Raw genomic sequence first — 27,708 nt, 5'->3', positions numbered from 1 at the left:
GTAGGAAGTGTGAAGCATGGAGAGAACGGAGGGAGAAAACTTAGAAGAAATAAAGTACGGAAAGAGAAGAAGGAGCGACCAACAGGGAATAATAGAAGGAAGGAGAGTCAGGCAGAGGGAAGGAGCCGGATTAAGGCAGTAAACAAGTATACCAAACACAGTGTGTCAGGCCCACGGGATTAGGCTTGTGCTGGGGAATGCATGCTGTATGCTGCAGTTGACACCACTGCCGCTGGCCTCAGTGCTGCAGTTGACACCACTGCCGCTGGCCTCAGTGCTGCAGTTGACACCACCGCTTGACACCCCCGCCGCTGGCCTCAATGCTGCAGTTGACACCTCCGCCGCTGGCCTCAGTGCTGCAGTTGACACCCCCGCCGCTGGCCTCAGTGCTGCAGTTGACACCACTGCCGCTGGCCTCAGTGCTGCAGTTGACACCACTGCCGCTGGCCTCAGTGCTGCAGTTGACACCACTGCCGCTGGCCTCAGTGCTGCAGTTGACACCACCGCCGCTGGCCTCAGTGCTGCAGTTGACACCACTGCCGCTGGCCTCAGTGCTGCAGTTGACACCACTGCCGCTGGCCTCAGTGCTGCAGTTGACACCACCGCCGCTGGCCTTAGTGCTGCAGTTGACACCACTGCCGCTGGCCTCAGTGCTGCAGTTGACACCTCCGCCGCTGGCCTCAGTGCTGCAGTTGACACCCCCGCCGCTGGCCTCAGTGCTGCAGTTGACACCACTGCCGCTGGCCTCAGTGCTGCAGTTGACACCACTGCCGCTGGCCTCAGTGCTGCAGTTGACACCACTGCCGCTGGCCTCAGTGCTGCAGTTGACACCACCGCCGCTGGCCTCAGTGCTGCAGTTGACACCACTGCCGCTGGCCTCAGTGCTGCAGTTGACACCACTGCCGCTGGCCTCAGTGCTGCAGTTGACACCACCGCCGCTGGCCTCAGTGCTGCAGTTGACACCACCGCCGCTGGCCTCAGTGCTGCAGTTGACACCACCGCCACTGGCCTCAGTGCTGCAGTTGACACCACCGCCGCTGGCCTCAGTGCTGCAGTTGACACCACCGCCACTGGCCTCAGTGGTGCAGTTGACACCACCGCCACTGGCCTCAGTGCTGCTGTTGACACCACCGCCACTGGCACTCAATGGACAGGGTGAGTGAAGTATTCACGTAAAAGCGATGAATAAAGATGAAAAGCTTGGTCCAGCTTCAATACGAAATGGAACGTGACGTTCCATTTGAGATCGTCGGCATCTGTGCGCCTCGGGAGATTAAGCTGCAACTTTCAATGCAACTCCTCGACTTATATTTGATGACATGTTCGGGGCCACACTCTTGGCCTCGAGCTGGGCCACAGGCCACAGTCTTGGCCAGGATGTAGCACCGTGGTTCCCACAGCCTGGACGCCGAGGCAGAAAGAATCGTTTAGTTCCAGCATAGACATGTCCATAGAGGGTCTCCGTCGTCGGCCAGGCTGGTCGGCTCTTTGTGGGCCCGCTGTCCCCATGCCATTCACCGTACCTTTCCCTACTACTGCACACCCCCACGCTACCCTTCACCCACACCAGCGAACCTCACACCCTGCCAACCCCACACCTACACCCTGTCAACCCCACAACTCGCCAGCTCTTCACCGTACACTATGAATGAAAGAACACTGCGAGCTATTTTAAAGTTTACCGAAAAGTCGTGTCACTGGTTAAGAGTTAGGCTTTGTTTTGCCGGTAATGCGCGCGCAGCTACCTTGTTTACGTCGCTTATACTCCCTTGGGCGGTGGGCGGATCCCTTAACGCGCCACAGTTTATATAGACTTGGATCCCGTCTCGGTTCATATTCTTCATTCTCCAACTTTCTACTTTTAATTTTACTTGTCTTTACTTAGTTCCTCGTTCTCCTGAATATTTTCTTGCCTCTTACCTTAACCGTGGGAAGTATTTTTGTCTCTTATCTCTATTTCTCTCCCTTTTTTTGTCTCCCTTGGTTACTACCACCTGTAAGTGTCTCATTTACACTTAACGAGGCTGTCAGGCGAGTGTGGCCAGTCCGTCTCGACTCCACTCGTCAGTCCGGTTCGGTCTTGCAGCTGATAAAAAGTTTCTTTTCCGAAACCGGGAGTCACTAATAGCCACCGTGACGAACTACCCCGCACCACTAACAAGCTATTTGACCACGATGTAATCGCCGGATAACAACCGCATGATCAGTATTATTATCAGCATTAGGGACGGGGAGTTGTTTTATAAATGGAGAGATCTTTTGTGTTGGTGTTGGTACTGGGCGCCATAGCTATGAACAGCGCTTCCACAATGTGCTCCACACACGTGTGTGTGTGTGTGTGTGTGTGTGTGTGTGTGTGTGTGTGTGTGTGTGTGTGTGTGTGTGTGAATTTACTATTTTGTGTCAGCAGAATCGAGCTATTAGCTGTTGGATCCCGCCATTCTAACTAATCTATTTTTCCTTTATTATATCTACTACATATATTTATCTCTAACACACACACACACACACACACACACATCCCCAGGATGCAGCCCGTAGCAGCTGTCTAACTCCCAGGTACCTATTTACTGCTAGGTGAAGAGAGTCATCAGCGTGAAAGAAACTTTCTCACGAGGAATTGAATCCGGGCTATTCGGATTACGACCCTCGAGCGGTGTCCACTCAGCCAGGAGGCCCCCTGTGTGTGTGTGTGCATGTGTGTGTATTCACCTAGTTGTGCTTGCGGGGGTTGAGCTCTGCTCTTTCGGCCCGCCTCTCAACTGTCAATCAACTGTTTCTACTACTACTTCCACCCCCCCCCCACACACACCCAGGAAGCAGCCCGTGACAGCTGACTAACTCCCAGGTACCTATTTTACTGCTAGGTAACAGGGGCATAGGGTGAAAGAAACTCTGCCCATCGTTTCTCGCCGGCGCCTGGATCGAACCCTGGATCACGTGTACAGCGTGTTGTCCGCTCGGCCACCGGCTCCGGCCACTCGCCTAGTTGTGCTTTTAGGGTTGAATATCTGCTCTTGAGCTCCGGCTTACGATCATCATTCGTTCAACTGAGTAACTCTTTTCTCTCCTTTTTCTTATCATATTTACATTTAAAGCTGTGTATCTAATTGCCCTCGACAATTTCCTTATCCAGTCCGTTCCGCTTATCTACGACTCTCAGACTTCATTTGGTCACCATTTGGTCCGGGAGACATCTCCCGTCACGCAGGGTGCAGTTGCACCTCCACAGATCTCCAGTATCAGCTCTTGATACTGGTAATGGCTCAAAAGGGGCCACCACTTACGGGCTATTCATGCCCGTGCCACCTCTTGGGTGGCTTAATCTTCATCAATCAATCATCGACTCTCAGACTGAAAAAAGTTTTTTCTGACATCTCTGTGATTCATTTGTTTCTCCAGTTTTCAATTATGTCCTTGCTTAGGAGGCCTGGTCGACGACCGGGCCGCGGGGACGCTAAGCCCCGGAAGCACCTCAAGGTAACCTCAAGGTTGCGTTGTGTCGTGCTTTAAGTTGAACCTTGCTTCTGTATCTACTTTGTTAATCCCCCCATAATATCTTGTACGTCGTCTTCATGATTGCTTTATTCCTAACTTTCCTTCATTGTAGCGAGGTCCAGCTCCTCAATCTGTCTTCATAGATCGGTCCCCTTAGCTCAGGAACGAGCCTTATTGCATATTTTTGGACCTTTTCTAGTTTTATTTTATGCTCCTTCAGGTAGGGGCTCCTACCTGAAGCACAATATTCTAATATTTAAGAATATGGAATGAGCAGCATTCCTAGCTTCTAAATAATGTCATTTTAAGGTAATCTAAATAAATCCCATTAACCCAAAGTGCGGCCTTCATACCTGTCTGCAGGCAGCCACACACACTCAGGTGAACCAAGAGTAAGTGTACACAGTGGTCCAGTGTACACAGTACACAGTACACAGTGGTCCAGTGTACACAGTACACAGTACACAGTGGTCCAGTGTACACAGTACACAGTACACAGTGGTCCAGTGTACACAGTACACAGTGGTCCAGTGTACACAGTACACAGTACACAGTGGTCCAGTGTACACAGTACACAGTGGTCCAGTGTACACAGTACACAGTACACAGTGGTCCAGTGTACACAGTACACAGTACACAGTGGTCCAGTGTACACAGTACACAGTGGTCCAGTGTACACAGTACACAGTACACTGAGGCGCTTAACGTAATCCAACACCAACACCGCCAATGGAAAAGAGAATCACAACGTGATCTCTTGAGATGATTTCGGGGCTTTAGTGTCCCCGCGGCCCGGTCCTCGACCAGGCCTCCACCCCCAGGAAGCAGCCCGTGACAGCTGACTAACACCCAGGTACCTATTTTACTGCTAGGTAACAAGGGCATAGGGTGAAAGAAACTCTGCCCAATGTTTCTCGCCGGCGCCTGGGATCGAACCCAGGACCACAGGATCACAAGTCCAGCGTGCTGTCCGCTCGGCCGACCGGCTCCGGCGACCGTGATTATACAGTAAGATAAATATCAAAGTTGATCTTCAGTACACGTTAAGAGTCTTATACAAGCGTCACTACTTAGCTTGTATTACGTCCACTTTAATGGCCAGAAGCGATTAGAACCTTTGTTCTAATCTGTAGTATTAAGTAGTAATACTACAGATTAGTAGTAATACTAATAAACTAATCTAAGTATTTGTGGTGTTCGGGTAATGTAAGTGCTTCCCGGCAGGTGTCTGATGCTCATTTGTTTGCTGGTGTGTGATGCATTGTGGTCCACTGATGGATACCTGCAGACGGCTGCTCATCATTTCTGATGATGTCTGTTGATCAGGAGCCTGATGATGGACGTCTGACACATGCCAAATAATGCATATCCGAAGCTATTGTCTCCTGATAAACGTCCTGAAGCCCCACAGAATGTTATCTACAATTATCGCAGTGCGAGATGGGAGCGCCGGAGAGCGCCTGATCTACAAGAGATATGGCCGCTAGAGGTCACTTTTGATGAGTTGCTGGCTACTGCCGCCACCACCAGGTACACGCCCCTGTGGGCGCGCTCTCTACCACCTTGGGGGTGTGGGCGCGCTCTACCACCTTGGGGGTGTAGGCGCGCTCTCTACCACCTTGGGGGTGTAGGCGCGCTCTCTACCACCTTGGGGGTGTAGGCGCGCTCTCTACCACCTTGGGGGTGTAGGCGCGCTCTCTACCACCTTGGGGGTGTGGGCGCGCTCTCTACCACCTTGGGGGTGTAGGCGCGCTCTCTACCACCTTGGGGGTGTAGGCGCGCTCTCTACCACCTTGGGGGTGTAGGCGCGCTCTCTACCACCTTGGGGGTGTGGGCGGGAGGCTGGGGAGGGCGCTGAGGCGGTGACTCTGTGCTGGGGAGGAGTGGTAGGTATGAGTACTGGTAATGTCCACAGTTGTGGTTAGAATGGTGGTGATGGTCCTGGTGCTGGTACTGGTGCTGGTACTGGTTTTGGTGGTGGTACTGGTACTGGTACTGGTGGTGGTGGTGGTACTGGTGGTGGTGCTGACTCGAAATCTGGTTTTCTTTCGTGTGTCCGGAGGCTGCGTTATGCTATTCTGATCAGTAGAGCTTTTAAATGCATGCAGTAATTATCACGAGCTTTGTAGCCTATTTACGAGAAGTTGGGGATATAATGGTGTGTCCCGGGTCCATGTGGGCAGCATGACGACCGCCTGGTCGTCATGCTCTTGTGGAGGCCATAATAACCCTGCAGAGGTTCATGGGCTTATACCCCAACAGAAAATAAAACGTCTTCAGATTTTCGTGGCTAATTCAATCTATGGAAAGCCTTTAGATGAGGCCAGGTTAGGGAGAGAGAAAAGTGCACCTGTGGTAGCCTGAGGCAGAGATGACCGGAGCTGTGTCTCCCTGAGGCAGAGATGACCGGAGCTGTCTCTCCCTGAGGCACAGACAAAAAGCGTCTCTATATACCTAGACAGGAAAAGTTAAACCACGGCTTGTAACTCGTCACAAGAGCTCACCATTTGGAGCAAGGCAGACCTGTCCCCTGCTCGTCGCTGCGGCTCCTCTGCTGTGACTGGCACCGCAGATTGCTCACTTGAACTACTTTCAACAAATTTAATGTTGTGATATGTATCATTTAGCCTCGGATACGCCTGATAACTATAGCACTATGAAAAGGATTCGGTGAAATGGAGCTTCCGGGGCTAGTTTCAGTGTGTAGTGTGATTTTGTTTTCATTTTAGCTAGAACTGTTGCTGGAAAATTGTGGTAATGATGAGAAATTTCAGTAAAACGAGACGTATTATGTGTCTGTCGTCGTGTGAAAGTTAATAAGCAAGAGCCCGGCGCCTCGAGGGAGCGGGACTGCTTCAGTCTCGTCCTGTCGCTGGTCATGTGATCCATCACGGTCGTATTGACGGGTAACTCAGGGAATCGAGTCCCACTTTCTTGTATAGCCTGTGGCGCCTCGTGCTGCGGATCCCAGTACTGTAGCGGATGTTATAGTTTCTATCTTCGAATGAAATGTGTCAAGATTTTGCGTAGATTACTATCTACGACATGTGACAAAATTCAATATGGCCAACCATCTCCTCCCTAAATAATGCTCGTAGAGCTGCGGTACTATATATATATATATATATATATATATATATATATATATATATATATATATATATATATATATATATATATATATTTATATATATATATAATATATATCTTTGACCCGGCCGGGATTCGAACCCATGCCGTCTAGGATCATCCCTAAACGTACACAGTACCGTGACCACCGCACCAATGATCGTATATATATATATATATATATATATATATATATATATATATATATATATATATATATATATATATATATATATATATATATATATATATATATATATATATAATATTAGTTAGGCACAGGTTAAGTTAGGTGTTTAGATTCTTTTGGCGATTATTTGTATTTGAAGTCCGTGGGTGAAGCATTTATAACGTTGTGGATCCAGCAGATGCCACCAGCGAAGCACTGTTCGAGAAATATTGGAACATCAACTGGGGATCGTGTGTGTAAACCGTTTATATTCATAAACAGAGAGTTTGGCGACTGAATTAAAGATCATTTGGCCTTTGTTGATGAGGATGTGTGCGTAAATGGTCGCTGGGTCATGTTATCTTGAGATGATTTCGGGGCATTTTAGTGTCCCCGCGGCCCGGTCCTCGACCAGGCCTCCACCCCCAGGAAGCAGCCCGTGACAGCTGACTAACATCCAGGTACCTATTTACTGCTAGGTAACAGGGGCATTCAGGGTGAAAGAAACTTTGCCCATTTATTTCTGCCTCGTGCGGGAATCGAACCCGCGCCACAGAATTACGAGACCTGCGCGCTATCCACCAGGCTACGAGGCCCCTTGATGTTGCACAAAAGCAGACCTCAAATACTAAGCGGCCTGCCAGACGACCCAGATGAGTGGCTCATCCCGGACCCGATCTACACCAAATGAAGAATAAAGAAGAAAAAAAAAATAAATAATAAAAAAAAAAAAATAAAAAAATAAAAAAAAAAAAAATAAAAAATAAATAAATAAATAAATAAAACTCCTACAAAAAATATATAAAACCAAAAAACCATTTGTCGTGGCATCAGAAGTGTAACTACCCTGATGTTGCTAAGATTAGCCTCCTTCAGCCAACCCCATCGGCTCTAGTGCTTTAGGACACCAACAAGGTCACAAACACTAGCCCCCCCAGCCAATGTACTGACAACCCAACATAACACATACACAAACAAACAACACATACACAAATGTCAACCCATGGTGGACAGGCCACTGAACTTTCAAACCTCCTCTCTCTCTACACCCGCATCCTCTTCCTGTATTTCATCTCCCCATCCCTCTACCTCCCCCATCCTTTCCATTCCCTATGGACATCAAAGCGAAAGTGTGGTGGGAGGGTTGGGCGGAGTGTGTGGTGGGAGGGTTGGGCGGAGTGTGTGGTGGGAGGGTTGGGCGGAGATCATCTCTGGAAGTGGGAGTTGTGGAGTTTCAGGAAGTGGGCTGGAGAGAGTGTACAAAAAATGGTGGTGGAGGCTGTAGATGACTGCTGGTAATGAAACACTCACCGGGGTGCTGATGAAGGGATAGTCTTGCCCCCCTTCCATCCTATCCTATGCCCCCCTTCCATCCTCTTCCATCTCCCACCCTTCCACAGTCATGCTGGGATGTTGTTGTTGATTTAGATTCAAAGTAGCACGGGCTAAGGTGAGCCCGAGGTGGACTTACCTGGCACAGGAGCGGGGCTGTAACTGGGATAAATTCCTTGCCCTTTATTAGACCGCCTCTCCTCGCCTCACTAGCCACCAAGAGGCCGTAAGCTGTGGTAGTCTAGTCATGTGGCCGGGAGGCCTAGCCCACCGCTGCTCTCTTAACTGACAATACATTATTAATATAATTAGAGTCAATATCTTCCTGTATCATCTATTTTAATGTGAATAGGTTATCTATCTATCTATCTATCTATATATATATATATGTATATATATATATATATATATATATATATATATATATATATATATATATATATATATATATATATATATATATATATATATATATATTATTAAATATGACCGAAAAAGTAAGATTAATAATTCTAACACGAATTTTCTTGATCTTTCGTACGTTTCTTTTCACTGTTGGTGGTAACTAAAAAATCAATTCTCCAAAATTCATTTTTTTATATATATGAAGTTGCTGTACATCTACTAACGCACAGACGATGATATCTTGAGTGGCTATCACTGAAGATATCATCAACAGTGTCACACTAACGATCTCCCACAGAGTGAAGACTCATTCTTCTCAATGTTTACTGATGATGCTAAAATTGTGAAAAGGGTTAAGATAGAGGAGGATAGCAAGAGACTACAAGATAACCTGGACCAACTGAAGGAATGCACGTCAGGTTACATACCTTGAGGTTACCTTGAGGTGCTTCCGGGGCTTAGTGTCCCCGCGGCCCGGTCGTCGACCACGTCCAACAAATGGCTACTACAGTTTAACTTAAGCAAATGTAAAGTAATGAAAATAGTGTAAAAAAATGCATAAAGTGTAAGGAGCAGAAAACCGGATGTAAGGTATCACTGGGAGATTACATCCTTCAGGAATCGGGCAGAGAGAAAGACCTGGGGGTTGATAGCACGCGGATCTGTCCCCTGGAGCCCCACATCGAGAGGGTGTCATCAGCGGCATATTCGAGGCTGGCCAACATGTAAACTCACTCTGCACGTGCGGTGAGAGTCATGCACTTTGCACGTGTGATGAATCATGCACGTTGCACGTGCGGTGAGAGGAGCGAGCAACATTGCATCATGGTTAAGTTCGGTGATGAGGCGGATTTCCACCTGACGGGGCAGGTAGAGGAACAACCCGGAGCTCCTCAGGTGTACATGCACCCCGGCCGCTCCACCTTCACCCACTAAACAGGTGTATCAAATTGCCCGAACCTAACCTAACCGAGGAGCCACGAATAGAAAGCGGAACATCACGTCAATTCTGCGAGCCTCTGGTCAGACGCCACGAATGGCCGGTGACCAAGAGTGTAGCCACGGGCGCAAGGGTACGTGACATCGCACTAGCGTACTGGGTCACCCCAGACACACTGCGATTGTCAGATGAAGTAGAGGAGACGTGAGTTAACTGGACTAGACTGATACTCGCAGCTAATGGTCTCCCACAGGCGGCTCAACACTGTCGTTGGCACCTCAGACCCCTCACACCTTCACCAGACTGCGGTCTGACACGGCTCGTACCTTGGTTACACCACGTGGAGGCGCTTCACGCGCGCGCTACATCAACCCGTGGTACACAGTCAGGAGAAGACTGTACACCCGGCCCCGGTCGGCCGTCTGGGAGGCGGTCAGTGACTGTGCTCTTCATCAGTCACACTTGCCAGACTGGGTGGTTGGGCTCCCTCATTCCTCCCACCCATTGCTCAGCCTCATGTCCACTTGTGGGTTGTATCAGCGTTTGTTACGAGGGCAGGACGGAGGCCAGAGTATTCTTGAAGGACGGTGAGTGAATCTCTCCTAAATATTCCCACCTAAATGTGCTTCTTGGGTCGCGTACTGTCATGACATTCTCAGAGTTCAGTACCATTCTCGACCGCTTGATATCGTTAACTGCCTCCTGGGGCTGGCTTCTCTGGATTTCTTCCCAAACTTATCAAGTTGTCTTTCTCACATTTCTCGGTTCTACCAAGTGGCCCATATTTATAATTTTGTGCCATATCTACTGCTGTACATATAGTATTCACTCACTCACTCACTCACTCACTCACTCACTCACCCAGGATGCAGCCTGTAGCAGCTGTCTGGTCCCAGTAGCCCTCAGTTGTCCCACCACCAGCACCCGTGAACCAGTGTCCACCTACCGTTGTCCGCCCAGACCGGGGACACGGAAGTGTGGGGGTGAGAGTGTGTCCTGGACACCATCCAACAGATTAGTCCTTTCTTGGGATGATGCGCCTGTTAGTGTTATGTCACCTCTGTTGTTACCGTTTCCTTCTGTTTGTCGCCGCCTTGAACGGCGTCCGTCTCAACTCTCCGCGTGTTATCTTTCTGTTATTGATTGTAGCCAGTTTGTGATCGTGCGCTTATAGTGTCCACTTGGGCGACACAAGCAGGGGATATGGTGACGACGTGTAAGATACTTATAGGTAGTGACAAGACGGATCAACACATGCTGTTTGAGTTATGGGACAAAAATTAAAAGGGTCACAGAGAGAAAAAGACTATAAAAAAATAATAATAAAAGAGTGAATTTTCCAGTCATCTCTTAAGTCTTCAAATTTTCAGTATTCTGTGCTCCAGATGTGTTCAGTCCTCTACAATATGTGCAGCTGACATAACCAATTATGTTACTGCACTTCTTGCGGATATCTGTGTGCTATTCTGTTGTTGAGACTCTGGTTATTATTGTAGTGTATTTATGTAAGATTACTAAATTATAAATGTTCAACCATTTATGAATGCAGCTTGGTTGAGGCATGACACATATTTGCGTGACCGATTAACCCAACACATCAAATAGGAGAGAGAGACAGAGAGAGAGACGTAAGGAGAGAGAGACAGAGAGACATAAGGAGAGAGAGACAGAGAAAGAGACAGAAGGAGAGAGAGACAGAAGGAGAGAGAGACAGAAGGAGAGAGAGACATAGAGAGACAGAAGGAGAGAGAGACAGAAGGTGCAGAATACTCGCCTTATCATTCTCTGGGACTGACCATCGTTCGTCAGTTTTTATTTCAAATTTAATATTATCTTGTCTTTGCTCGCTTCTCTTCTATATTCTTGGTGGTGTGACACTTACCCGTCCGAGTCTTATGTTTCCTTTCCCTCTTTACCCCATTCTCAGAGAGGGGAGACCCCATTACCCCATTCTCAGAGAGGGGAGACCCCATTACCCCATTCTCAGAGAGGGGAGAGTAGCTGTTCGGTATATCGTCTAGAAATAGGGGGAGGGGGGAGTGGGAGGATGGGGAGTGGGAGGATGGGGAGTGGGATGGTCGGGGGATGGAAGGTTTTGGGTTGGGGGAAGCCTCGACAGATGACATTGACGGATCCAGATCTTTTTTTGGGAGTATTTGGGATATAATCGTGGCGGATACCCCGTGGCTGAGCCGATTCTAATCTTGATGGATGTGTGTGCTCCTCCGGGCTCCAGGCTCCGGGCTTCAGGCTCCAGGCTCCGGGCTCCAGGCTCCGGGCTCCGGGCTCCAGGCTCTGGGCTTCAGGCTCCGGGCTCCAGGTTGACATAAACAGTCAACCATCCTGACTCTTCTCTATGCTGGCGTCAGTGTCTGGGGCGCTGCTCATCCCACACTCACAAGGACTGTATCTTGGCTGCGTCTTAAATATAATATATATTAACATAAACTATTAAATCCCACCAGGATTCGAACCAAGGGCCATTTATTCTCAACATAAACTTACAGTAATATAATATGCAATTAATCACATATAAACCTACAACTAGAATTGTATCAATTGCAAAAAGATTATAGCTTAGATATTACGAGTTCTTCCTTACATGCTATAATAAATATACATCTTCAGCATACATGCAAGCAACACAACATTGAGAAACTTTGTTTTGAGACATTGGTTATCATGTGGTGAGTACAGCGTCACCAGCACCCCCCAGGGACTCCAGCCTGGACCTCACTCACACCTCATGTAACACGGATCCGAGTTCTGTCTGCATTAGAAGTGCACAAGCTGAAGGGAGAAGGTGTAACAAAGGGACAAAAGCTCTGGAATACGTGACAGACGAGTCCACGATACAGATAGAAGAAATAAGTGAGAGATGCTAGAGGAAATAAGTGAGAGATCCTAGAGGAAATAAGTGAGAAATGCTAGAGGAAATAAGTGAGAGATGATATAGGAAATAAGTGAGAGATCCTAGAGGAAATAAGTGAGAAATGCTAGATGCTAGTGGAAATAAGTGAGAGATGATATAGGAAATAAGTGAGAGATGATATAGGAAATAAGTGAGAAATGCTAGATGCTAGTGGAAATAAGTGAGAGATGCTAGAGGAAATAAGTGAGAGATGATATAGGAAATAAGTGAGAGATGCTAGTGGAAGCAGCATGAACTGGAAATAAACAGCCAGGAGTACAGCTAGTGGGAAACAGTTAAGACCTGTCTTCACATACAGCAAGAAGAGAAAATACAGAAATAAATAGAATTTACGTGATGAAAGCGACTAACAAAGCGAGGACACGAGACACACATGTGTCACAGAAATGTCACAACGTCTTGAAGTGAATGAAAGTAATGAAGAAGTCTTAAGATAACTTAATACACAGTTTTAAACGTGTAAATGATAAACTAGAGAACGGAGAAATGTTCAAGTGCATAGAACATTTGGATGCATTCACCAGGGCTAGAATAGGGGGCCCCGACAAGGAACTCCCGACGGAAGCAGAGGATATGTTACAGGACTATCCTTGGAGATATGGAATGGAAACAACAGTTGATCAGCGAAGTTGCAGATTCTGTGGTGAGAGTGATGGACACCGCCTTGACCACTATCTACGTGAATGTGAACACCTGAGAGATATCAGAAATATGTGTAGAATAATAAACCCCACATTGTTTGAGTTAGGAAAACACTATTTGTCAAATATTGATGCTGTTCTTAAAAGATTTCCCCATTTTGCACCCGCAAGATATCGTAAGCTTTTAAGGGTTGATATATGTTAATCTTCTTGTTTGAGGAGCTGTTCACTTGAGACAGTTAAGCAAGTCCCAGCTGTGTCTGGGTACAAGTGACAGGATGAACAACCCAGCGGGTTTTCTTCCTATTGGGGAGTGTTGTACATGCTGCTATGGCGGTGTGTCCACTCACAAGATGAGTGGCGCTGCCCAATAAACTCGCCCCTCGGGGCAAAATTTAAAAAAAAAAAATGTTACAGGACCATCTTCCAGGACTGTGGACGCAACACACACACCACCACCCGTCATAAAGCATCAGTACGTCGTTGTCCCTCCAGGTGCGGACGGAAACTGACAGTGACCAAGTCGATGTTCCGGCCCGTCACGGCCACAAATGGACGACCGGGGGTACAGAGGAACATGACAAGAGGAACAAGCCACAACTGACAGTGTTATTGTGGTCCTCGGGTCAACACACCACCTCGGCCCGTCTTCAGGGGCCCTCCCCGCGGCAACCATTGTTGTGGGCCGGGGCCATTTGGTGTCGCAGCCGCCGGCGCTGGTTAGCCTCAAATTAATGGATTTCCATTCATGAAGTGGAAGCTCTCCGCCGGGCGAGTGAAAAATGTCATTAACTGACGCGTTGGCTTCTGGACCCGCGGCTGCGAGAAGCAGTTGATGAAGAGTTTAGTGGGACATGTGGCGGTGTGGGTGGGGAGGGTGGGTGTGTGGGTGGGCGGTGATGGTGTGGGTGGGTGTGTGGGTGGGTGGGGAGGGTGGGTGTGTGGGTGGGCGGTGATGGTGTGGGTGGGTGGGTGAAGATGGTGGGTGTGTGGGTGGCGTAATTTAACAGATGTATAGCTCAAAAGTACAGAAGCATATTTGTTTTGCTTTTCATTTATCTTTATGCATTGATTTTGCTTGACTATTTTGCTTATTTAGTCTGAATTGGTGTTACAAGAAGTTAAAGATCTTTAAGGAATAGAGCGGAAGATCTTTAAGGAATTTGGTGGACGTGCGAGCCCGTCTCCTCCTGCAGGTGGTGCCTCAGCTCATGTTGTCTATTATGACAGCAAGTATTTCACCTTTGTGAATGTACATTAATGACACTATGTAAAAGACACATCAAACACTTTATGTAGGGCATACGTAAATCTGTGTATCTATGTATTTACGTATGTAGGTTAGCTTAGCATTTTAAAAGCACCGAATCACCTTCTGTGGTTGAGTGTTCAATAAACCCTTGAACTCTATGTTTAACATTTCTCTAACCCTGTCCATGGAAGACAGAAGAAAATGTATATATGCTGGTTAGCATTGTAAATGTGTGGCCACGTCTGTGGTAGAAAATAATAATAAATAAAAAAAAAAACTCATTGAGTGAATGTGTGTTGGGTCGTTCTTGGTGGTCAAAGTGATTGAGCGGCGTTCCTTCACTCCGGGTTCACGTTCTTGGCCTCTTCAGATCTGCCCGTTCTTTCCATCTGCCACCTTGCGGTTACTTTGCGACTCTGTAATAAATGTAACTGTTTTTTTTAGATATATACAAGAGTTGTTACATTCTTGTACAGCCACTAATACGCGTAGCGTTTCGGGCAGGTCCCTGGAATACGATCCCCGCCGCGAAGAATCGTGGTCTGTAACTGTTTTATCTTTGAATCTAAGTAACCTGCTTAACCTATAGAGACCGATGCAGAGAAAATTTCAATATTACGGTACTTTAAATCTTACGAAAACCACGCAGTTTTGCTTTTTTTCGATTCTCTTACAAAAGCGACGCATTAGATGGTAGGACAGGATGTGAATACTTATTCAAAGACTGACTGAGCGCTTTCTCCTGATAATTACCGTATCTTCCTTTCTTTGGTCGGGCACAGTATTTGCAACAATGTGTGCTACAGTGAGGGGCGAGACCTCAGAATGGCGTGGTCACCAGCGGAGTCCCACAGGGCTCTGTACTCGGTCCTATCCTGTTTATGATATACGTAAATGATCTGCAAGAGGGTATAGACTCATTCCTCTCAATGAACAAATTCACAAGGGCCGTGACGAGGATTCATTCCTCTCAATGTTTGCTGGCGATGCTAAAATTATGAGAAGGATTAAGACAGAGGAGGACAGCATGAGCCTTCAAGATAACCTGGACAAACTGAAGGTCCAACAAATGGTTGTTAGAGTTTAACCCAAACAAATATAAAGTAATGAAGATACAGGGAGCAGGAGGCTAGATGCAGGGAGCACGGTACCATTTGGGAGATGAAATGGTACCGCGTATGGCCGCCCCCACACCCCCTCCATCGCCGCTCCCACACACTCAAGATCCCGCCCCATCCAGTTCCTGCCTTCCTTAATTCCCTCTCCTACAATTCCAGTTGTGTCTATAATCTTCAGAAACTGAATGTATCTCTTAACCCTGATAAAACTGTTCACTATATTCCCCCTTGGAAAGATGTGGAGGTCTCTCTGCATTATACTCCCATCAGTGTAAAACAAATGTATAACACTGACATTTTGAGATGTATAACATTAGAAGCTATTGACAGTCATCTTCAAATTCTCAAACCGACTGAATCCTATGCCTTTACTGATGGCTCTGTGCAGTTAGGCACTGGTAGAACAGGTTGTGCATGTGCAGTGTATAAAGGGAATGAAATGATCATGACTAGTACACAGAGATTGAACAACTGGGCAAGCACGACACAGACCGAGCTATTGGGTATTTATCTAGCCACTGAATACCTTAAGCTCAATGGTGGTGGAGTTATTTTCTGTGACTCTAAAAGTGCTCTGCAGTCCTTAAATAACCCATCACAATGTATGTCGGAAGTAGCTTGTAATATTAAATGGAATGTAATTTTTGCCAATGATAATAATTCTTGTATAAAATTTGTGTGGATCCCATCCCATGTTGGAGTTGAAAAACATGACTTTGTAGATCAATTGGCCAATGAGGCTTGCAGGAAAGAAAACATTGATTATGATTTTGGACTATCTAATGCAGTTATTAGAAACATACAAATTAAAGAAATTAATTCAGATTTAGAAGAACTAAGAAATGCACAGAGACCTGAAAGCTGCAGTATTAAAAGTTATGACAAGTTCTGTAATAATAGGTATTTGTATGGTCAGCACAGTAACCGGACCAGGCAATGTGATGTAGTAATTGCGCGAATTCGCCTTGGCTATAGACACATCTGGCAGGTTAGTGAGGCTGAGCCACTACCAGAATATTCAGATTGTAAACTCTGTGATAAACCTTTAATGCATTCACTAGAACACTATATTGATGAATGTGAAACCGTAAAGGACTTTAGACCTCCTGGCCTATTGTACCACCAACTGTGTAACTATTTTATTGATTCAGGTGTTCTGGACGACATCCTAACAATTTACCCAAAATTTGCTTGTCCATTTTAAAGAATGAAGAACAATTTCTACTTATATTCTAAGCTGTATCACTTATGAACCCATCCCTGCACTTGTGTGGCAGTGCACAATAGAAAGTTGTTTTCACATATCCACACATTAAAACATTGATTGTAACCGTGATATATATGTGCTTCAGCCTACAGTTTAGGCCTATTGTCTTATGTATGACCCTCTGTCCTGCGTGACAGTGAATACTAGCATTAACCTCAATTTAATAAGACTATCAAAATCCTCAGATTAGGCAAAATTGTAATTAATTTTGTCAATAAAGATGTTAATAATAATAATCCTACAATTCCGTGTCCTTCTCCATTCACTTCCCCTTCAACTCTTTCACCCCCTCCCCCTCTGCCCGTCTCGCCCTCAACCGTCCACCCCCAGGGCGGGTGAGGGCCCAGAGCGGGTGAGGGCCCAGAGCGGGTGAGGGCCCAGAGCGGGTGAGGGCCCAGGGCGGGTGAGGGCGGCACACAAGGGGACCACACTCCGTGGTCCTCAAGGCCCCACAAGCTGCTGCTGACCACTGAACTCTTCTAGTTAACCTGTAACAGGAGGGAAGTGTTGTACTCCCAGGGACCCCGTCCAGGGCCAGACTCCTCTCGCGATAACTTGATTTGGAATGATTTGTCATTCTGTAAATAATGCAACTGCTTTGTTTAAAAAGGAACGTATGAACCCAAGCAACCCACCTAGATCAATGATCGAGGTAGATCGAGATCAATGCATAGAAAACATCAGTCTTACGGTGCTTTAATTTTTACTAATACGTCACACTTTTAACGGATTTTAATCAGTAAGACTGCGACGTATTAGCTTGGTGAGTGGGTCGTACAGGGAAGTGGTCGTCCAGTTTGTTCAGTATTGGAAAAGAGTCGATGAGCCTTGTCGTGTCTGGTTTGTAGTGATTCACGAGAACATGAGAAATAATGGAACTGCATCAGGCCTATTATCAGGCATACGAGGCACCTCCTATTTATATCAACTCATTCATCTATATGACAATTATAGTGACAGGGCTGCAGGTGACATGACGGGTATGGTGACATGACAGATGACATGACGGGTATGGTGACATGACAGATGACATGACAGGTATGGTGACATGACAGATGACATGACAGGTATGGTGACGAACTCATTACTTTAAGGCGCGTCTAAATTTTTGGTCGATTTTTTTGTTCCTTTTATTTTCGTCTAAATTTGTATGGTTAATTTTTTGTTTTCTTTCAAGGTTTAATTTTTCTCATTCTCTAATTCTCAATATTTTTTTATTTTCTTTCCTTCATAGTTCTTCTTGCATTTTATTATTGTTTTTCTCCTAAATCGAACGCACATACACTCCCGCATACACGCACACTCGACCACACACGCACACTCGACTACACTCGCACACTCGACTACACTCGCACACGCTCGACCACACACACGCTCTCAACCACACTCGCACAGTCAACCACACACACACACACACACACACACACACACACACACACACACACACACACACACACACACACACACACACACACACACACACACACACCCTCACACGCACGCTCACGGATAATACCATCTAGTTAATTACCGCGGTGGTCTCCCACTATCAGGTGGTCGCTCCTGCGCCCTGATACCGCCCTGGTACTTCTTGGCGCGTAATGGTCGCCCTGTGTCGAATGGCCAGCTGGCTCTTTCCCAAGTGGTAGGTGGGGGGGGGGGGGGAGGGATGGGGGTGTGTTATCATGTGGGGGAGAATGTGGGGGAGGGAAGGGGGGACTGGTACTCTACCCTGCCTCTCCCTCTCACCTTGATATTTCCTGCCACTTGTTCTTCTCTCATTGATATTTTTATTGTTTTGCCTTTGTTTCTACCTTTTGAAATGTTCTTCCTATTTTTTTTTTTTACTTTTTCACTCGTTCGCAGAATGTTCCCCCCCCCTCCCCCCCCCCTCCCCCCCCCCGTGGGTAGTATAGTACTTGTAGTCCTTTATTCCCTTCCTCGTCCTCTGCTCCTCTTCTCTATACTGTTTTCCTCCTTCTCCTCTCACCCCGTCATTCTTCTACTCTTCTTCCTCCCTTTTGTTTTGGTGGTGAGGGGGGGTAGGGGGTAGTAAAGAGGATGGAGAGGCATAGGTGAAGGGAAGTTTAGAAGTGGGAAATACAGTGAGAGGTATGAAAGCAGGCGGGCTGGCTGTCCGCCTTGCTGACACGATGTGTGTGGGTGTTGGCAGCTAAGCTAAGCTGGCTCCCTCTTGTCAGGGAGCTGTGAGTGTGTGAGAGGTTCTTCACATGTGTTTCACCATATATGGATATCTATTTATGATATTGTAGCACTCGGATATACACACTCCAATGCTTCCCCATGTTATGTTGTTTTGTTTAAGGCTATTTATTTTATTATTATTATTTATTGATTTATATATACGTATATATATTTATATATATACAATTTTTTTTTCAATTATTGGGAGAGGGATTTCTGGTCAGTATTTCATCTGGGAATTATGTACTCTGGGGCTAGGTTTTCATCTAGTAAATCGCGGCTCTTGGGCCACCAGCTGTGGGAGCGGGGCGTCTCATCTTGGGCCACCAGCTGTGGGAGCGGGGCGTCTCATCTTGGGCCACCAGCTGTGGGAGTGGGGCGTCTCATCTTGGAGAAATCTTTCTAACATTGGGTCCTCTAACATTTCGATGGTGTTCCACACCCTGATGGCTTGGTGCTGTAGTCTGATGTTTAGTGGCTGTATGTTCAGGAGTTCATGGAGCTCCTGGATTGTCTGGTCATATGGTGGACGGTGTTTTGCTGCTCTCCTTAGCGCCTTATTTTGCACTGCTTGTAATTTTTGCATGTTAGTTTTATTTAAGGTGTGTAGTGGTACTGGGGGATACTCTTGATGCGGCCGGACTAGAGCCTTATAGAGGTGTATCTTCCTCACTACTACCTTGGACCCTCACTATCCCGTAATCCCTCTCCTCCCTCACTATCCCCGCCCTTGGTCCCTCCCCTCCCTCACTACCCCCTGCCTCTGCTCCCTCTCCCTCACTACCCCCTGCCTCTGCTCCCTCCTCTCCCCCCAGCCAGGCTTCGAGACCCCAAGTGGAATGTGTACAGTATTTGGTTACACGAGGCTGTTGAGAGCTCATAGGCCGGTGGGAGCGGTGCTCGTGCTGCGGTAAACACCTTCTTGACGGAGGAGCCGTTGAGTGTTTGTGTAGCCCACTGCCACCAGACCTCCGCCAGCCTCCCAACACAGTTGTTCCCAGACGCTGTGTTCCGCTGTGGAGCCTCGTGCACTCTTCTTCGTCCCTGTTCATCCTGTGGAGCCTCGTGCACTCTTCTTCGTCCCTGTTCATCCTGTGGTGACTCGGGACCTGGTTGTAAGGCACGTGGCTCCTGGCCCTGTGGCGGCCGTGTGCTCACTCGCAGGATGAGTGACGCGGCTCAGTAACTGGCACTTCGGATAAATATAAAAAATAAACAGTGGAGAAGGTAGCTGTGGTGTTTGATTCCTAATGTACGTCATAACTGAACACAGACCTGTGTATACCCCACATCCACACCTGTACCCACACCTGTAGCCACACCTGTACCCACACCTGCACACACACTTTTACACACACGTTTTCCTTAAAACACTTATCTCCTTCTACATGTACGTATAAACCTTTCCCCCAATTACCTGGCTGCTCTCTCAGTGTATATACCTGACTACTCTCAGTGTATATACCTGGCTGCTCTCTCGGTGTATATACCTGGCTGCTCTCTCGGTGTATATACCTGACTACTCTCAGTGTATATACCTGACTACTCTCAGTGTATATACCTGACTACTCTCAGTGTATATACCTGACTACTCTCAGTGTATATACCTGACTACTCTCAGTGTATATACCTGACTACTCTCAGTGTATATACCTGACTACTCTCAGTGTATATACCTGACTACTCTCAGTGTATATACCTGACAGCTCCCTCAGTACATGTTCATTAAGGTATAGGCGCCAAGAATTACAAGAGGATCAATGAAACACTGTTACTACAAGATTTAGTTTATGTTCAAAAGGTTGAAAATACAATTATTCTCCGCTTACAAGATTTAGTATCACAGTTTGGGCCGAAGAGTCTGGCGGGGGCGCCAGCCAGTCTTCAGAACAATAGAACACAACGTCTGCAAGATGGATGTCTCAGATCATGTATCTATTCATGTACATTATCAGCCATCATGGGGAGCCGGTCGGCCGAGAGGACAGCACGCTAGACTTGTGATCCTGTGGTCCCGGGTTCGATCCCAGCCGCCGGCGAGAAACAATGGGCAGAGTTTCTTTCACCCTATGCCCCTGTTACCTAGCAGTAAAATAGGTACCTGGGTGTTAGTCAGCTGTCACGGGGTGCTTCCTGGGGGTGGAGGCCTGGTCGAGGACCGGGCCGCGGGGACACTAAAAAGCCCCGAAATCATCTCAAGATAACCTCAAGAGATCATCGTGTGGCAGACGTAACAGTTGAACAGCGTAACAGATATTACTAATATGTAGATTCAGTTACTAATTAGTCTGAAGTCACACAATAAACTCATTATATACGTATCAGAACACGAGTAAATGTTACTAAATTAACTTTGTTTCTGATTTATCTGAGTAAAAAAATCTATTTGTTTTTTCCTGACAAGATTTGTATCTGTTGTTGCATTGATTTTAGGTCCTTCCCTAAAGACCTAAAAAAGAAGATGGTCCCTAAAGGAAGGACCATCATTCTTTCTTAACATGGTTGAGGCCTATGAGATTATTAACATGGTTGAGGCCTATGAGATTATTAACATGGTTGAGGCCTATGAGATTATTAACATGGTTTGAGGCCTATGAGATTCTTAACATGGTTTCTGACCTATGAGATTCTTAACATGGTTTCTGGCCTATGAGATCCTTAACATGGTTTCTGGCCTATGAGATTCTTAACATGGTTTCTGGCCTATGAGATCCTTAACATGGTTTCTGGCCTATGAGATCCTTAACATGGTTTCTGGCCTATGAGATCCTTAACATGGTTTCTGGCCTATGAGATCCTTAACTACACGCTTGAGTGACCACTATCTCAAGGACGCTTGGGATTCTTTTATCGAAATAGTGAAAACTTTGCTATATTACATTTTATATACAAAAATAATTATTTCTACTTTACTTTGACCAAATTTGGAAATAAACAAAGTCTTTCCGGGGGGGGGGGGAGGCAGTGATGTATCTCCCATGGTGATGTAAGTTATTATCCCAGCAGGCCTGGTCGAGGACCGGGCCGCGGGGACGTTGAGTCCTGAATCCATGACAAGGTGAGGTATCCCAACGTTACTCGTTAACCTGTTACTAATTGTTATAGTGTTACATAAGCCTTAGGCCTACATGGTTAATATTTAGTATTCCGCCACATGAACGCACTTTTCCTCCTACAACTGGTTGTATTAAAAATACAACATAAAACATGTACAAAACTGTTAGTTCGGATAGCTATCCAAGAATGACTATGTACACGGAACCTTAAAGCTACGAGGGTTTGTCCTGTGTTTATACTTAAGTTACTGATGAAACAGACACGTTTTCTCTTCCCCTCAGAGTTCCAGCATTTTGAGCGCTCGCTGACTGGTGTACTCACAGAGGGCTGGTGTACTACACTCTACCCGCTGACTGGTGTACTCACAGAGGGCTGGTGTACTATACTCTGCCCGCTGACTGGTGTACTCACAGAGGGCTGGTGTACTATACTCTGCCCGCTGACTGGTGTACTCACAGAGGGCTGGTGTACTATACTCTACCCGCTGATTGGTGTACTCACAGAGAGCTGGTGTACTATACTCTGCCCGCTGACTGGTGTACTCATAGAGAGCTGGTGTACTATACTCTACCCGCTGACTGGTGTACTCACAGAGGGCTGGTGTACTACACTCTGCCCGCTGACTGGTGTACACATTACACTCCTTGTTACGTGTACAGTAATAAATTTGCATAATTGCACTTGTTCTTTCGTTTGCCGATTTGTTAAGGCAATTATGGACGTGGTGGCGCTCTTAACAGGTGTAGTGGTACTCACAACAGGTGTAGAGGCACTCACAACAGGTGTAGTGGCACTCACAACAGGTGTAGAGGCACTCACAGCAGGTGTAGAGGCACTCACAGCAGGTGTAGAGGCACTCACAACAGGTGTGTGATAGGCACAATTTTGGCCAGGGATCTTAAGAACTTTTAAGACGGACAAATTGCTTAAGAAACCAAAATTGGACGAAATATTTCCAGAACTCAATAAAAAAAGCAATACACAATTTTCCGCAAATAATTCAATAATTGTCTATCACGACATATAGAACGAACTTCACTTCTGATCAACGAGCATAATAGCGTTAGGCACTTAAGTATCTAAGTCTTTCGTTAGTCATTACTTATTCTTATCTTTGTCCGCTAACGAATGCTACTGTTAAGGGTTACTTCCCCCATCTCAAGTTGTCTATATTATACTTGTATGTTAAAATACTAAATATATGAGCTGTCATACACTTTTTACTATTAAGCTCTTTGAAGAAAGCTGATTAAAGCCAAGTACTGTATTACCCGGCGATTAACTACTTATCTTTGGACGGTCAAGAAGTGTGTGTGTGTGTGTGTGTGTGTGTGTGTGTGTGTGTGTGTGTGTGTGTGTGTGTGTGTGTACTCGTCTAGTTGTGTTTGCGGGGGTTGAGCTCTGGCTCTTTGGTCCCGCCTCTCAACCGTCAATCAACAGGTGTACAGATTCCTGAGCCTATTGGGCTCTATCATATCTACACTTGAAACTGTGTATGGAGTCAGCCTCCACCACATCACTTCCTAATGCATTCCATTTGTCAACCACTCTGACACTAAAAAAGTTCCTTCTAATATCTCTGTGGCTCATTTGGGCACTCAGTTTCTCAGTGTGTGTGTGTGTGTGTGTGTGTGTGTGTGTGTGTGTGTGTGTGTGTGTGTGTGTGTGTGTGTGTGTGTGTGTGTGTGTGTGTGGTGACGCAGCCAAGAAGGGTTCAAATGACAGCTGTGTGACAGCTCTCAGCACAGGTCACTCAGTTCTATTGTGCAATAAATTATGGATTAGGTGTCATTCCTGTGCATAAGGGTCATCACTGGAGTGTTTCATGGGACACGGCCAATGGTAAAATATACAAAGAAAACATTCTTTAGTTTCCATAGTACATAATATTTACATACACCTTAAATTTGATGTACAAGCACCCATTCGTACACACAGATACATGCATGAAAATATTAGAGAGGAGTTGCGTACTATAGCAAGTGTACGGCATCAATGTACACCGTTGATGAACAAGAGCCGTGCAATGCATGCCAGCCGATTGATTGATGAAGATTAAGCCACCCAAAGGGTGGCACGGGCATGAATAGCCCGTAAGTGGTGGCCCTTTTGAGCCATTACCAGTATCAAGAGCTGATACTGGAGATCTGTGGAGGTGCAACTGCACCCTGCGTGACTGAAGATGTCTCTCGTGCATGCCAGCCGTATACAGCAGCAGTATATAGCTGCCATGTATAGCATTAGTGTATTACGGGCTATTCATGCCCGTGCCACCTCTTGGGTGGCTTACTCTTTATCAATCAATAAATCATCAGTGTAGAGCTGCCGTGGAGGGTGTCGGTCGCGTGTAGAGGAGTTGGGCTCCAGCTCTCGTGACTAGGCAGGCTCTTCTTCCATCTCTCACACTCGTATTATTGATCATTTACAACTTGGCCAAAACACAGCAACACGCTAACAAGCGCCAGAAATTAATATTGCCATTTTCTAATCCTCGATAAAAACTTATTTTCATACATTGAACTTTATGGGCATTACTCTTAGATAATAAAACACTCTTTTAAAGAATGTATATTAAATATCGTCTGAACCAGATGTTGACACAATTGTCAATGAAATACATTATTTCTCGCACTTGTCTGACACAACAGACCGGGACGACCAGTCTGGCCAGCGTTTATACTTCTGAATGTAGTTGAGGTCTCATTCAGGTGACGCTGAAGGAGCCACACTACGCACTATGGAGGATCCAGCTGCTAGCAACACCCACTATGGGGTAAGTCTGGTAACACCTCATTGAATGCCACACTGGTGACAATACGGTAGACAAGGCCGAGGAGGGTGATACAATATACTGAGATGAGGTTCCAAACCGGTGGGACAGGAGGGTTAAGTTGCAAGATTGTGGTCGGCGACGCAGCCCGACCCGGCCGTCCTCCCCTACTTTGGTTATCCCATTCTCAGGGACCCTCTGAAGTATCCATTTTTAGAGACCCCCCTCTCTCTCAGGGACCCTAATCAAGATCACCTCTTACAGGCCCTCTTGAGGACTCATTCCAAGGACCCACATCGTGACCACTTTATGGCAGGGGAGACGCTGCCAGACGCACGATCCTTGGGGCCCTTAGCTCCTTGCCAATCTGCAAATCGATTGTGGATCCTGCGATGCTGTCGACCTCCTCAATAGTGGCAATAGAGGCTCCTGTGCGAGTAGTGTAGGGCGTAGAGGCACGTGGGGGACTTCTAGGACCTGGCGGACTGTTGTCGTTATTGTTCCGACTCATCAGCTTTTGGGAGGAGTCATGGTCAGCAGGCTCATTCGTGTAATAGAGGGCCGAATGTCTTCTGGCCAACAAGATGGCGGCAACAACCACCAGCAGCAAAGCCAAGACCAGCCCACACCCAACCCCCACGATCAGTGCCATGTGGTCGCCGAAGAATACTTCAAGACTGGTATCTGTTTCTTCTATTGATTCTGCGGTTTGATGGTTGCGAGGTGAGCGTGGGTCGTCGCTTTGGGTGTCTCCAAGCCAGGACGGCCATGCAGGAGCCTCTTGGACACACTCAGGCACGTGGGTCTTGTCCAGCAACTGCAGCTCCTGGCCAGCCAGCTCCTGCGGTCCCATGCACCTGAGGCAACGTGGGGACATAGGCATGTCACGACATATAGACTCTGCATGAGGATGGCGGGAGGCGCTGGGATCCCTCAGCCAGTCAAGCATGGGAGCCACATGGCATTGCTGACATTGCCACGGGTTTCCCTGTAACCAAACTTTTTCCAGCGAGGCCATGGTAGTGAAGGCAGTGACCAGGTCTTGTTCTAGGCCACGGAAGTTATTGTGAGAGAGATCTAGGGTGATCAGGTGAGGAGTGGCAAATAATGCAGACACTGGGAAACCTGACAGGTAATTCCCAGAGACGTTGAGGATTTTAAGGTGGCGTGATTGCCGGAGCAAATCCCCAGGCAGGTGGGTCATGCCCAACTCCGCTAGTTCCAGTTGCCGCAGCTGTCTAGCACGGGGGATCACTTGTACTAACTTTTCCACTTGAAGAGGATTGCCCGTGAGTCTTAAATACCGAAGCCTGGTGAAGCCATCACTCAAGGCATCAGTACGAAGTCGCGTCAGACGGTTGTATGCCAGATCAAAGAATGTGAGCGTAGAGTTGGCCATCGCTTGAACACTTAGAGAGGAAATTCGATTATTGGCCAGCGTGAGAGTGGACAATGGTGGACCCGATAAGCCATTGGGCATCAGAGTGGACACGTGGTTGTAATCAAGGTGCAGTGTCGTCAAGTGTCTTGACACAGCTATTGGCGGTACCTCCGTTAATCTATTCAGACGAAGATCCAACACTCTCAACTCCGGAAGCGCCCTCAGAAGTTGCTCTGAAACAGTCTGAAGACCACATGCAGCACATCTCAGCTCGCGCAGGTTAGGAGCATCAGTGAAGCGGTCAGAAGGCAAGATGCCCAAAGGATTGTGACTGATGTCCAGCGTCTCAAGGAGAGAGAGGCCGTACAATATCCTGGGCACTATCTCAGGTAGACGGTTGTTTGCTAGGCTCAGGAAGCGAAGGTTTCGAATGTGACGGAACACAGCAGATGGAACCGATTCCACTTGGTTGTGACTCAGGTCCAGCGTGTGAAGACTGTCCGCACCCCGAAAGTTAGTGTCAATGACAGCTGTGATGGCATTATGGGAGACGTTGAGGGTGTGAAGGCGCCTCAGACCCCAGAAGGAGTGGGCGCCGAGGGCGGGAACGCCAGACCCCGTCACACTCAGCTTCTCCAGACGGCGGTGATCCTTGAATATGGGACCGAGAGTAAGGGCGTTGGGTCGACCAGGTGGTGCCCCAACTTCCAGCACCTCTGCGTCAGAAGGCATGTCTAATACAGGAAGGGGATCCACCAGTCCTCCTGTGTTGCAGATCACCTGACGACGGCCACGGGGGTCGAGAGGACAGAAGCACATGCGGGGGCAGGAACCAGGGGGAGCGGCAGCCACACACGCCGCCACCGCACACAGCAGCCACAGCCGCACCTGCAAGAAGACAACACAGAGCTCAGTAATGGAGTTCCGCGCTGTGCCTGCCACTACCACAAGCACACAGCAGAGGGAGGGAGAGCATGGGATGGCGGGAGGAAGTAATTTTACAGTCTGGTACTCGTATTACACGGAAGATTCAATAGTCAAAAATATAACTTAACCAACACAAGCTATTTACACTCCCATCCTGCCCGTAGACAAAGATAAATTGTGTTCGTTAGACATATTATTTTTGTTTGGTTTCCCCCAAAAAACGAAAATAATATTTGCAGTGTTACCATATGTTGACTCCGGGGATCAACGTCGCCGCGGCCGGTCTCTGACCAGACCACGTAGTTGGTGGTCTGGTCAACCAGGCTGGTGTAAGATGAAGCCATTATGTAACTAGAGGTTACATAATGATTTCATTACTTGCATATACTGATCCACCACCACGAAACCCTATATTTTGCTGGTTGGACAACCTGCAGCTTCACCCACCGGTGACTCATTAATTGTAGGGACCACTCGCGTCACCCTCCCGTCACCCACGTCACCCTCCCATCACCCACCCGCGGACAGACAAGCAGACCCGCGTCACACCCAACTCACTGGAACAGGAAAACTACAATAAACAATTCTTGCCTTACAATATAATCCCGGGACGGGTTCAGGCGGCGTGACGGGCTACACATCAGCAGGGGTGAGTGTACCCCAGGTGGACCCCAGCACTGTGAGT

General features: G+C 47.2%; 2 protein-coding genes across 4 annotated transcripts in view; one reads left to right on the top strand and one right to left on the bottom strand.

Moving 5' to 3' along the window:
• Window positions 1-208: 208 nt before the first annotated feature.
• Window positions 209-1,159, top strand: LOC138371882 (perilipin-4-like). The gene has a single exon (XM_069336926.1). It carries the CDS (start codon window positions 209-211, stop codon window positions 1,157-1,159), a length of 951 nt encoding a protein of 316 aa, XP_069193027.1.
• A 19,500-nt stretch (window positions 1,160-20,659) lies between these two features.
• The window catches only part of LOC123765878 (platelet glycoprotein V), an 88,030-nt gene continuing 80,981 nt past the window's right edge, over window positions 20,660-27,708 (bottom strand). For all 3 annotated transcript variants that reach the window (XM_045754714.2, XM_045754713.2, XM_045754715.2), the window contains one exon: window positions 20,660-26,984. In XM_045754714.2, the coding sequence (XP_045610670.2) occupies window positions 25,023-26,984 (1,962 nt within the window). In that variant the 3' untranslated portion in view covers window positions 20,660-25,022. The remainder of the gene's footprint in view (window positions 26,985-27,708) is intronic.

The sequence above is a fragment of the Procambarus clarkii genome, chromosome 37 (assembly GCF_040958095.1).
Source record: "Procambarus clarkii isolate CNS0578487 chromosome 37, FALCON_Pclarkii_2.0, whole genome shotgun sequence".
NCBI classification, from domain to species: Eukaryota; Metazoa; Arthropoda; class Malacostraca; order Decapoda; family Cambaridae; genus Procambarus; species Procambarus clarkii.
Note: the sequence above shows the minus strand (reverse complement) of the source record. Positions and strands in the feature narration are given on the sequence as shown.